This window comes from Centruroides sculpturatus, unplaced genomic scaffold, assembly GCF_000671375.1.
Source record: "Centruroides sculpturatus isolate CEXI.00-Female unplaced genomic scaffold, Cexi_2.0 scaffold191, whole genome shotgun sequence".
Lineage (NCBI taxonomy): Eukaryota > Metazoa > Arthropoda > Arachnida > Scorpiones > Buthidae > Centruroides > Centruroides sculpturatus.
In genome coordinates this window covers 232,478-246,221 of record NW_019384365.1, presented here as the reverse complement: position 1 = coordinate 246,221, position 13,744 = coordinate 232,478, and the positions used below count along the sequence as shown (strand labels likewise).

At 24.8% G+C, this 13,744-nt stretch overlaps 1 protein-coding gene and 1 long non-coding RNA gene across 2 annotated transcripts in view; one reads left to right on the top strand and one right to left on the bottom strand.

Moving 5' to 3' along the window:
• LOC111642431 (arrestin domain-containing protein 4-like) overlaps window positions 1-9,410 on the top strand; it is a 46,086-nt gene extending 36,676 nt beyond the window's left edge. The window contains exons 3-6 of the mRNA XM_023388787.1: window positions 3,546-3,763; window positions 3,832-4,014; window positions 4,084-4,269; window positions 8,928-9,410. Coding sequence (XP_023244555.1) covers window positions 3,546-3,763; window positions 3,832-4,014; window positions 4,084-4,269; window positions 8,928-9,104 — 764 coding nt within the window. The 3' untranslated portion in view covers window positions 9,105-9,410. The remainder of the gene's footprint in view (window positions 1-3,545; window positions 3,764-3,831; window positions 4,015-4,083; window positions 4,270-8,927) is intronic.
• A 1,844-nt stretch (window positions 9,411-11,254) lies between these two features.
• On the bottom strand, window positions 11,255-12,996 carry LOC111642441. The gene is made up of 3 exons (XR_002759550.1): window positions 12,926-12,996; window positions 11,481-11,648; window positions 11,255-11,378 (listed from the first exon to the last, which is right to left on the bottom strand). It is a non-coding gene; the product is annotated as an uncharacterized LOC111642441 (long non-coding RNA).
• Window positions 12,997-13,744: the final 748 nt, after the last annotated feature.

The window sequence follows — 13,744 nt, the reverse complement described above, 5'->3', positions numbered from 1 at the left end:
TCCTAGAAAATTATCGGACTTCCTAATAGTCCTCTTAACCTCCCCGTTCGAGTGCCAGGAAAGTCGAACAAAAGTGCACTTGCCAGCTTTTTATCATTAACTAGAATAATTCTAGTTAAGTATTAACGATCGAAATAACAAAAATATAGTAATAAGTATTCTTTTCAATCACGAATAATTTATTTTTTGATTGACTATATAGTAATTAATTTTTTATCTCAAACAATACAATAAAAATGAAAACATTCTCAAATTTAAATTCGATACAATACGAATCGATTGTTTTGTTTTCTAACCTTACAATTCTTGACAGCTTTACTTAATATTTAAACAGGTAACGATTAAATTTAAATTACTGTATGGCATTTCTAATTTAAAATCCATGTCTTAAAGCAAAATGATCGATCGTATATTCTTTTTATTCTTTCTATTTATAGATTGGATAAGAAGATATCGTTATATAATTTCCTCTGTCTTTCACGAGTGGAAAATCTTATTGAAACATTAAAAATTATATTTAAAAAAAATGCATTATTAAATTTAAACATATGTTTATATAGCTTTGATTCATGTGCACTTATGATTTAGATCAGCATTAATGGGAATTACACAGTACTCTTAATCCTATACAATTTCTCATACGTTAAACAAATCATAATTAGAGATGCTAATTACTCTAATTATAGTGTTTTAATCTAATTTACAAACTGTAGGCCTATTTCTAAAGGCTCAGATATCAATTAATATCATTAAGTAGTTAATATTGCTAACTGAGGAAGAAGTTTTACTCATAACAAGGCTTGTAAATTACTGTAAATATAGTTAATTTTGTAGGCTATAGACTAAATATATTTTAATAAAATTTTTATAAGAATTTATAATGTGCAAGATTTGATGTAATCACATGGTAAATCAATGCCTATATTATTCTAAAATAATTTTATTAAATAAATTGTAGGCTGTGATGAGAATGATTTCATTCTTATGTGAGAATAGTTAAATTTCTCTGTTTACAATACACTCAGACGAAGTTTCTTTGAATTAATGAAAGATTAGTGAAAGGTTTAATTTATCTACAAGACAAATAAAATTAAGTAATTAATGTATTGTTACTATTTAAAATTTAAATTATGTAAATTTACTCGAGCAAATATTTTCTGAAAATCTGTGTAAGTAAAAACAATCGCGCTAATTTGCGGTGTTTACGCTATTTTCTTTTCTAATTGAACACATAATTTAAATATTAAAAAATTCCATTAAATTAATAAAAGCTTTTCTCTCCCTTGAATTATAAGACAATTTTAAACGCCGAGTAAATACTTTTTTTATTATATGGTTGGATGAAGTTCAAATTTTTAATTAATAATCTTACATGCTAAAATTTAATAAATTTGTAAGCATCTTAATCACAAAATTAAGAAAATAAAATCTTCCAGATAATAGATCAAACAGAAAACTACACAAACAGTTCAAAATTTTATATCAGGGCTTCCCAATGGAGTCGGTATTGACCCCTTATGGGTCGATAAAACAGCAATATAAAAAATTTTACACATATCTTGCTCTCAAATAAATGTAGGAAAACGCCTTTTACAATTATGTAGGAGGCTGTTGCATATATAGGGGAAGGTGGTGCAAGATGGCGTCATGGGGTAAGACGGGGACGTCTGTTTATTTGTGGTTAATGTTCTTTTATCTAGCTGCTTAGGGAACTAAATGTCTACCTCGAAAGGGATCATGGAGCGAGAGAACGTCCAAATCGCTCTCTTTGTTTGGAAGTAAGATACGTTTTTCATGTTTCAACAATCCTTCATCTAATTTTATGCCTGCTAAAAAGTTTTTACAGAGTATCATTGTGAACTTTTACATTACCTTTCAGATGAAGATATTATGGTATTCAAAGTAACCTTTAAGACTGTAATTGTTTAGTTTTGAAATGAAGTTTACGTGTGTTTGCAGTCAGTATAGAAAGTATACATTGGGGGCAAGATGGAGTACCCCGTCTAGCCCCAGGTTGACCATGAATATGGCCTATGAATCCAGAAGTATTTTCGGAGGCAGACTTTATTGATGAAGAGACGACAAACAGGCCCTTTCAGCAAGGGTAGGCCTAACAAGAAACAAAAGACAAATGACACAGAATGCCTCTATTGTGGAGGGTTATACTCTATCTGCAGAGTTGGGCTAAATGTAGCCGTTGTGATAAATGGACACACTGTTCTTGTGCCAATATTGAAGAAAACGACAGTTTAACATTTTAATTTGTCCTTCTTGTATATAAAAATAATATCCCCATCTTACCCCATAGATGGGGCAAGATGGTGCATTTACATATAATTTTAAAACATTAAATTTTCTTGTTTTTAGAAACGTTTTTCGAAAATTAAATTTTGTATTATATATTACCAAATGTAATTGTTGAAAATAAAAAAAATTATTGTTCTCATTAAAGTGGTTGCCATCTTATGATTTTTCAAACCTTAACGTTCTCATCTTGCACCACCTTCCCCTACTATAGACTATTTATATATGCTATAATATTCAAGGGGTTGACACATAAAAAAGGTTAGGAACTCCTGCTTTATGTACTATTGTTCCTCTTTGAAATTTCTATATAAGTTGTGTGTGAAAAACAATTAATTCGGATTTTTTTATAAACATTTGAATTCAAACCTGCTATGGTTTGAATTATCCAAATTTTGAAAATGAAATAGGAAAAATGAAAGTAAAAATAATTTATAGAATGAATGCTTTCGGGGATTCACGAAATACATGTGCTTTGTAAACATCTGGAACGTGGGCGAATTGTCACTTACGTTCACAATTTTAATGACATTTACGTCTAGATATTGTTGTTGTTTAGCTATAATTTTAGTGTTTAAGCTTGAAACTACAACTTAAAAAGTTAATTGATTAAAGGAGTGAAAAGTGAACAAAAAGTGTGATATCGCCAGACATTTGAATATTAGAAACTTGGAGAAACTAATTTAATTTTAAAATTTGAACTTCTTTAAATTCCCTCTCGTGTTCGAATTAAGACAATTCGACTGTATTGTTTTTAAATTAATTCATTAACTTGAATTAGTGAAAAAAAACAAAACAAAATTAAAATGTTTAAATGTTGCTAAAATTTTATTAGTCTTGAAGCACTCTGTTACTTTTCAGGTCTAATTTTTGTATAATTCGTAAAACATATACTTGACTTTCAATATCTCAGATAATTACATCTACAACAATTGATTTCCAACGCATTTATTACTATTACGTCCAAAATAAATAAACTATTTTCGTAATATATATATATATATATATATATATATTTTATTTATTTATTTAATACGCTATTATTACAAGATATAGTGACAAGGATATGAAACTACCTACTATTTTAATAAAAACTTGTTTAATATATTATCAGAACTCATTAATCTGCAAATGTCCCTATAATTTCCGTCATTAACCTACATCAATAATTCCTTTATTGCGTTAATAATTTAACTTACGAGTTATTATAAATGTTAAAATATGTATATGATTTATTTCAGGTAATGGAAACGTAATATTATCTCCCGGAGTCCATTCCTTTCCATTTAAGTTAGGTCTGCCATTAGGTATGCCATCGACTTTTCTAGGAAAACACGGTTGGGTGCAATATTATTGTAAAGCTTCTCTAAAGGAACCTAACGGTTTGATTCATACAACTCAACAAGTTTTCATAGTCATGAATCCCATCGATTTGAATCTAGAACCAGCACTTTTAATGGTAATTTGCTTATTCTTTAACAATTAAACTATGGGAACGTTTAAACAGTCATTAATTTAATTTTGCAGCAACCTTTCCTATGCGAAATAGAAGAAACATTTGGTATACCATGCATCACTTCAGGACCAGTCACTTGTAGGGTGAGACTAGATAAAGGTGGTTATGTACCAGGAGAAAGTATCTGCATCTACGCTTCTATAGAAAACAATAGCAAAGTTGGTATTCGAAAAACGAGAGCAATATTGACGGAAGTAAGAGTTAATTATTTGTAATGCCTAAAAATCGATGACGAGATAATAATTTAGTTTATTTATTCGTAGACTATTCAATATATAGTGAAAAATAAACACGTGCAGTCGGAATCAAGAGAATTAGCTTCGATAGAAAAAGGTGGAATAGAAGCAGGAACCGCTGAAAAATGGAAGAATGAATTGCTGTACGTTCCTCCCTTACCACCCACAAATTTAAGAGGATGCCATTTAATACGTATCCAGTATGACGTTTATGTAAGTAAACACATCAAATATTTTTTTTGTGCCCATTTTTTCTGACCTTTTTGCTAAGAAAGAGCACCATGGGAATGTTTATAACAGATTGTAGATCGAATTAGAAAAATAGCATTTTAGGGGGAGGGAAATCGATGTTTGATAAAGTCAGCTCCAGTGACACCTTTCAAATTTGAAAATCAATATCATTTGAAATGAAAAGTCACTTCTAGAGTAAATTCGTTTAAGGTGATGATTTTGTAATAGTGTTGAAACTGTTTTGGTGTCAAGAAATAAATTTTATCACTTCCTAAGATAGAAAAATCCATTCTGACACCCATTCATACAGTTTCATTCATCAATTACAATTTATGTTTGATAAATTTTACTATAAAACCACCAGTATATTTAGTTTTAAATAATCACAACTTCCTTAAAGGTTAGATTAAAAATTATATATAATATATTATCCAGAAAAAATACTATTCATACCTTCTAAATGGATTTTAAATATTACTACATTTATTTGCAAGTTTCAATGTATAAATTTTTTTGTTTTCTATTAAAAATCTATAAATTTAATATAAATTCAATTGAATACCATCTATTCTAAAAATTTTTTCAGCGGTATTGAATCTTCTCATATTTTCATAATTAATTTGAACTATTTTTAAAATATTACTTATTCTATATATATGAAAAAGCTGTAATAAATAAATTTTAGATAAAGAAAAACGTATATTGCAATCTTACTGTCAATTCTTCAAATTTTATAGACTATGCAATTGTTCTGATATACTACATAACTTATTTAAGTTAATACCCTTTGAGATTTTTCAATATTAATAATTTACAAAAAAAAAAAAATTTGAGATTTAACCACATGTTAAAAAAAGTGATATATGACAGTTTGACAATAGCCTTAGACAGCATCCTTGAAAAGATTCTTTTAGAAATAAATATAGAATCTAGTACAACAGAACATAAAGAAATGTTTTATAATAATCTATAATATTCTAACAATTTTTCTTAGAAACAGTATTAAGAGTTTAATCAATTAATCCTTTTAAAATATATTAATTTTTCTAATATTTTAAAGAAATTTAATTTAAACAATTCATTAAATGTACATATTTCAGTGAATTTTTCTGATGTTTTAATTAATTTCTTAGAGGTAGAAATTGTGATTTCTGATTCAATTTTTAGCATGAAATCTCATATGAAAAAGTGGAAAAACTCCACTTAACTAAGTTAAAGTATTAGTTACTATAAATGTTACTTAAATTAATAAATACAACAATAGGTTTATACTGTAATAACCTATATTTTAACCTGAGGACATTTTAAATGATCATAGTTAAGTTTATTCCAGAAGTTTTCTAATTTCATCAAGTCTATTGATTACATTAATTACTTTGGTGTCTAAACATCCTCAATTGTCTCCACTTACTAGAATTAGCTTTCAACTTAAATTGTTCACACTTTAAATAAATCTTTGACTAAACTAAAACTTGTATTTTAATGTACCTTATTAGCTTTATTACTAAATTATAATGTAATGTGGTCATGAATAAACAAACAAACTATTTTTTTTTTTTTTCAACTTCTCAATTTATATAAAGTTTTATTTTATATAATAAAAGTTAGAATGTAAGAAACAAGAATTTTCACAGAACATTATATAATCACATTGCATGATTAATACTCAATTTAATATTTCAAATGCCTTTGGCATTTAATTTCTCTTCATTTATTAAATAGTAACATCTACAGACTATTAAATATGTTCATCTTAGCTAATGAACCAGCTATAAATTTTATATATAGATAATTTCTTTTAAAAATTTCAAATAAATNTCTTTAACAATTAAACTATGGGAACGTTTAAACAGTCATTAATTTAATTTTGCAGCAACCTTTCCTATGCGAAATAGAAGAAACATTTGGTATACCATGCATCACTTCAGGACCAGTCACTTGTAGGGTGAGACTAGATAAAGGTGGTTATGTACCAGGAGAAAGTATCTGCATCTACGCTTCTATAGAAAACAATAGCAAAGTTGGTATTCGAAAAACGAGAGCAATATTGACGGAAGTAAGAGTTAATTATTTGTAATGCCTAAAAATCGATGACGAGATAATAATTTAGTTTATTTATTCGTAGACTATTCAATATATAGTGAAAAATAAACACGTGCAGTCGGAATCAAGAGAATTAGCTTCGATAGAAAAAGGTGGAATAGAAGCAGGAACCGCTGAAAAATGGAAGAACGAATTGCTGTACGTTCCTCCCTTACCACCCACAAATTTAAGAGGATGCCATTTAATACGTATCCAGTATGACGTTTATGTAAGTAAACACATCAAATATTTTTTTTGTGCCCATTTTTTCTGACCTTTTTGCTAAGAAAGAGCACCATGGGAATGTTTATAACAGATTGTAGATCGAATTAGAAAAATAGCATTTTAGGGGGAGGGAAATCGATGTTTGATAAAGTCAGCTCCAGTGACACCTTTCAAATTTGAAAATCAATATCATTTGAAATGAAAAGTCACTTCTAGAGTAAATTCGTTTAAGGTGATGATTTTGTAATAGTGTTGAAACTGTTTTGGTGTCAAGAAATAAATTTTATCACTTCCTAAGATAGAAAAATCCATTCTGACACCCATTCATACAGTTTCATTCATCAATTACAATTTATGTTTGATAAATTTTACTATAAAACCACCAGTATATTTAGTTTTAAATAATCACAACTTCCTTAAAGGTTAGATTAAAAATTATATATAATATATTATCCAGAAAAAATACTATTCATACCTTCTAAATGGATTTTAAATATTACTACATTTATTTGCAAGTTTCAATGTATAAATTTTTTTGTTTTCTATTAAAAATCTATAAATTTAATATAAATTCAATTGAATACCATCTATTCTAAAAATTTTTTCAGCGGTATTGAATCTTCTCATATTTTCATAATTAATTTGAACTATTTTTAAAATATTACTTATTCTATATATATGAAAAAGCTGTAATAAATAAATTTTAGATAAAGAAAAACGTATATTGCAATCTTACTGTCAATTCTTCAAATTTTATAGACTATGCAATTGTTCTGATATACTACATAACTTATTTAAGTTAATACCCTTTGAGATTTTTCAATATTAATAATTTACAAAAAAAAAAAAATTTGAGATTTAACCACATGTTAAAAAAAGTGATATATGACAGTTTGACAATAGCCTTAGACAGCATCCTTGAAAAGATTCTTTTAGAAATAAATATAGAATCTAGTACAACAGAACATAAAGAAATGTTTTATAATAATCTATAATATTCTAACAATTTTTCTTAGAAACAGTATTAAGAGTTTAATCAATTAATCCTTTTAAAATATATTAATTTTTCTAATATTTTAAAGAAATTTAATTTAAACAATTCATTAAATGTACATATTTCAGTGAATTTTTCTGATGTTTTAATTAATTTCTTAGAGGTAGAAATTGTGATTTCTGATTCAATTTTTAGCATGAAATCTCATATGAAAAAGTGGAAAAACTCCACTTAACTAAGTTAAAGTATTAGTTACTATAAATGTTACTTAAATTAATAAATACAACAATAGGTTTATACTGTAATAACCTATATTTTAACCTGAGGACATTTTAAATGATCATAGTTAAGTTTATTCCAGAAGTTTTCTAATTTCATCAAGTCTATTGATTACATTAATTACTTTGGTGTCTAAACATCCTCAATTGTCTCCACTTACTAGAATTAGCTTTCAACTTAAATTGTTCACACTTTAAATAAATCTTTGACTAAACTAAAACTTGTATTTTAATGTACCTTATTAGCTTTATTACTAAATTATAATGTAATGTGGTCATGAATAAACAAACAAACTATTTTTTTTTTTTTTCAACTTCTCAATTTATATAAAGTTTTATTTTATATAATAAAAGTTAGAATGTAAGAAACAAGAATTTTCACAGAACATTATATAATCACATTGCATGATTAATACTCAATTTAATATTTCAAATGCCTTTGGCATTTAATTTCTCTTCATTTATTAAATAGTAACATCTACAGACTATTAAATATGTTCATCTTAGCTAATGAACCAGCTATAAATTTTATATATAGATAATTTCTTTTAAAAATTTCAAATAAATTTCTTAAATTCTAGTAAATATATTTTAAAAGAAGCAATTCAACTTTATTGGAGAATCAATGCATTCTAGTAGTTTATATTCTGAGCAAATTGCATAAAAGATGTTAAATCTATAAATTTTTAAATACAGGAAAAACACAGCTTTATCAATTAAAATTTATGGATTATCAATTAAATACTTAAAATATTCCAGCTTAAAAGAAATATTCATTAATAAAATAAACATGTCTAGCTCATAAATTAAAACATAGATTATCAGTTAAAATTACTGCTTAACCTGATATTTTGAAAAATAAGTATAGAAAATTAGATGAGAATGTTAAATTGTTTTTTTATTAAATTAATAAAACTTATTATAATTTTTAAATTAAATTGTAAATTTATATCTATAAACAATAAAAAACTCAATTATTTATAAGAATTTAATTAATGTATTAATTTTTTCTAATTAATTTATCTTAAAATAATTTTTATAAATTTTTGTTTATATTGCAGTTTATCATTTCACCTAAAGGATTTGACAGCAAACTGAAGTTACAGCTACCTATAATGATAGCTACTCATCCATTAAGAAATCAAGACGGAACATTAAAGAGAAAACGTGGCACCCAATATCCAACAACTTTACCTCTATTCAGACCTTGGCTAGCATCTGGAAAAACATTTAAATGAAAATTATTTTTAATTTTATTAGTTGCCATCATTTATAACATAGATACTGGGGATAAAAACACTTATTAAAAAATATATTGTATATTAAATGAAATCAAACTGTGACAGTTAATATTGAAATAAATGCTGGACACTTTATTTTATGCAACAGACATTCATTACCAGTTTTTGTATTTACATTGTAGAAACAAACTTTGTTACTTTTATAATACTCTGTATCATGTGTGAATATATAAATAAATCAGATCAGCTTTTAAGATTTTGTGTTTTTTTCACTCATTTAGTAAACTCATATGAAAAGCTGTTTTTTTAAATCATTTTATGCTTATTTTATCATATGCCTTGACAGAAAATTTAAATGTTACAATATCTAAATAATCAGTTAACTATCAAGACCTTTAAATCTCAGTTTATATTCACTGTTTGAGTATATAAATTTATAAAATAAAAATATATAGATATCTTATTTAATTACATTCTGAAATTATGAACAAATGTTTATTATTGTGTTACATGTTTCCATTGTTTCCATAAATCAAAAGTGTTAACACATTTTTGAAGATATATAATTTCTTCTTATTATTTTTTCAAGTTCTTATTGTAATTATATTTTATAAAGTGTAATGTTTTAGAAAAGATAATTTTATTGATAAGCTTTTCACACATATATAAGATGAATTAATAATGTGTACAGTTTAACAGGGAAAGAGTGTTATGTAAAGTATCTCATTGTACACGATGAAGAGGGGTTGAGGCATTGTTTATGTATATGTTTTAGTACTATTAGTGGCACACAATTTTCTTCTTATAAGCCAACTTTCTAATCATGTGAATAAACTGTCAGAAAATATCTGCAGTACTGTTTTAAGTCATTTGTTCAATGTCAGGGATGTCTACAACTATTGTATACATAAGTAAAGAGGAAGTAATTTGCCAAAAGTATATCACTGTATACAACAGGGAGAGAGGAAGTCAAAAGTGGTTCAAAAGCTGTATATTTAATTAATAGATGGCCTCTAAAACAAAAATAAATTCAATAAATGCATTATAAATAATGTTAGCATTTCTCTTGAATTTTATCTAACTATTAAAGTTATTTTAAAAAATTTAGTACTGATAATTATGAAATTCAAATTCAACCATACAAATGAGATGCAAGTTTATTGAAAAATATTATATTACAAAAGTGTATGATATTCTTGTGCAGAATTATACAGAAACATTAAATGTATAATAACTACAAAATTTATCCCAAGACCAAAACACTAGTAAACACTCAAGGAGTCACTTTTAGTCACATTAATAAAATGACTGCTTGAATGTTTATAAGCATTTTAGTCTTGTAATGTTATCTATGGAGTCACTTCATACTAGAGAATAAAAATTTGTTTTGACCCAAAACAATAATTTGAGTGAAAAATTTTTATAATCGATTACTTCAAAATATGCATAAACTGCATATAGAATGATCACCAATTTTACATTCTTTAAATACATATTTATAACCAACTGTAGTTCTCTTGTATGATTAAATTTAATTTAATTAGAATTTAATCATACAAGAGAACTACAGTTGGTTATAAATATGTATTTAAAGAATGTAAAATTGGTGATTATTCTATATGCAGTTTATGCATATTTTGAAGTAATCGACTACAAAAAATTTAACATTGTTGTAAACCTGCTGATGAGCAGCGTATGTGTTTGAAACACGAATATGTGTATTATGTATACAGGAACAACAGATGAAAAATAAAAAGTTTTTTGTTTTTTCTGATTAAGAACTCGTACTTGTTGCAAATAACTATCACACCAGTGTAAATGTCCTATTAATAAGATAGGTCTTAGTTGACTATAATAAAGTGATAAGGACGTAAAGGCAACTAAATTAGCCAATTTCTCTCTCTTTTAACAGTTTGAGTTTGAAAATATCAATGAGTATTATATAAGACTACATATAATTGTAAAACCCATGTTGTTCTATATTATCTAATATCCAATATATCAGACATTATAAAATTTTGAGACTGGATATGGCAAAAATTAACATTTTGATTTATATTAACATGAATAAAAATAAATTATTATAAGTAACTTACTACAAATAATTTTTTATTCTAGAAATTTGAAATATTTATTTCTTTTAATTCCTTATTATATATATTTTTTTGTTTCAAGAATTTACGTATCTACATTTTAAAATTTTCAATTACAGTATATAGAAGCTTGTATTTTGAAGAATGCATTCCTAAAGTCTATTTACTTTCAAAAAACCTGTTTAAACATTAAAAAAATAAAATTGCTTTTAATACTGAATGACATCATCTAATTAATTCTAATCTCAATTATAATTAATTGAATATTAAACATACTCACTGTCAAGGTTCAAATCCAAATCTTAAACAAAATGTATAGGATACTTGAAAAACATTTAACACTATGGACAAATATGTTTCTTTACGTAGTTGTCTGAAATGGCAGCAAGATTGACTTTGGAGAAAAGAAAAAAGGTGTGTTGAAAATGATGGTAAACAAGTGGTGACTCTGAAATTGCTAACAAACATTTGTTATTGTGTTACAGGTTATTATCCATTGTTTCCATTAATCAGAAGCATTAACACATTTTTGAAGCACCCTATATATAATTTCTAATTTTTTTTCTAATGTAAGAGAATTAGTTAATTAAATATATTATTTTATTTATTTTATATAAAGTTTTTAAATTTTAAAATATTGAATAAATCACTCAAAATATATCAGTAATTTTTCTCAAAAACAATCAGTTTTAAAAACAGTAATTATATCTTAACAGTAAGTTTCAAAAATAAATTATCAAATTTTATGATTCTTGAGTCTTAAAGTCAGATAATTTATACATATAATTTTTCTGGTATTAATATGTAGAATTTATATCAGCAAATATAGAATATTTGTATTAAAGAAACAGATCTTAAAATTCAGTGAATAGATCAAATTTTAAATATATTTTCCTAACAACAACTTATACAAAGAGTAATTTTATACAAATTAATACTACTTTGTATTGTTTTAATAAAAATTTAATTTACTAATTTAAAGTATCAATCTAAAAAATATACAATTTTCATTCTTTTTTTTCTAAATAGTTATTTAATTCTTATAAATATTTTTGACTTCAAGAAATAAAAAATAATAGTAAGATATAAGAAGTTAATTAGAAACAAATATTATTTTAAATTAGATAATAAAATAAAATGTTTAATTTAAAAAAATAATTTTTTTATCTTCAATATAATGCTCCATTTAATTAATAAAGTGAATTTTTAAAAATAAACACAATGTATTTGTTACTTCAAAAAAGATTTAAGTTCTTTTAAATATATTTTTGTTTTTTTAATTATAAATTGATATTTTAAATTTAAATTCTGAAAGTACTACATATACAGTAATTAAATAATAAAAATATAATATTTAATATCTCATTAGTTTATTTTATTTTAATTTAAATATGAAATTTAAAAGAGTAAATTGTGCTAATTTTTAAACATGTGTAAATAATAATAGATTATGTATCAGTAACCTTAATTAATTCATTTATTATAATATGAAATCACAAACTAAGCATTTAGTTTATTCTAGATTAATTAGAGGGAGAATTATTTTTGCAAATTTAGCTAGTTTTAATATTTACAGAAAATTATCATTTTGGTTATACTGTACAATGTTTAAATAATTTATCTAGTTATTAAATGAAATAACATTTAATGAAATCAATTATTGTAAAGTATACTAAATAAATTTTTATTTCTTTATTGACATTTAAAGAATAGTCTGAAACTTACTTTCTTCATATTTCCTTCATTTTGTATCAAAAACAGACTGTTAATTGTTCTTTCCTTAAAATTTTCAAATTCTATAAATAATAGTTTACAATTGTATAAAATAATTTAGATTAAAAATTTCTTATTTAAATTATTTTATACTTATTCTCTGTTTTCTTTAGATAATTGCAATTTATATTTCATATTTAAAATTGCTTCATAGGTTCATAACAAATATTCTTATTTTATTCTGAAATTGTTCCATAACCATCCTCTGTTTTACATTCAAATTTCACACAAGGTGAAGATGGAACAAACTGGGGCTAAAAACACTCCTTAGTAAATACTTTTTAATTACTAGAAGTAAACAATTTTATTTCATTTTAATCTTCAATGAAGTTACCAAGTTTTAACTTTCATATAATTTCTAAACACAAAAATAAAAAAATGAGTAGTCAATACAGCATAGTTTAAGATAAAATTTCGAATTCTCTTTTGGCTTCATCCTCAGATACAATCTAAAAATCCTAAATTAGATTGTTAAAGTAACTGTAAAATAACACCATTCCATTTTTTAAAAAAATCCAGCAATGAGATGCATAACATTCCTGGCTGTCACAAGATTTTATTTAAAAAGTAACTTTTATATTTTTAATTATATAATAAATAAAATTGTGTGTAATGCCATCTGTTATGATATTTTGTTATGAAAACTTTGTGTATTTTTAATTATTATTGAATGGCAAAAAACTTAATTTTGAGTGTAGTGATCCATTTCATAAAACATTGCAAATGAAAATAATGTATAACATCCTCAGTAAGTCTGACCCCACTCGATAT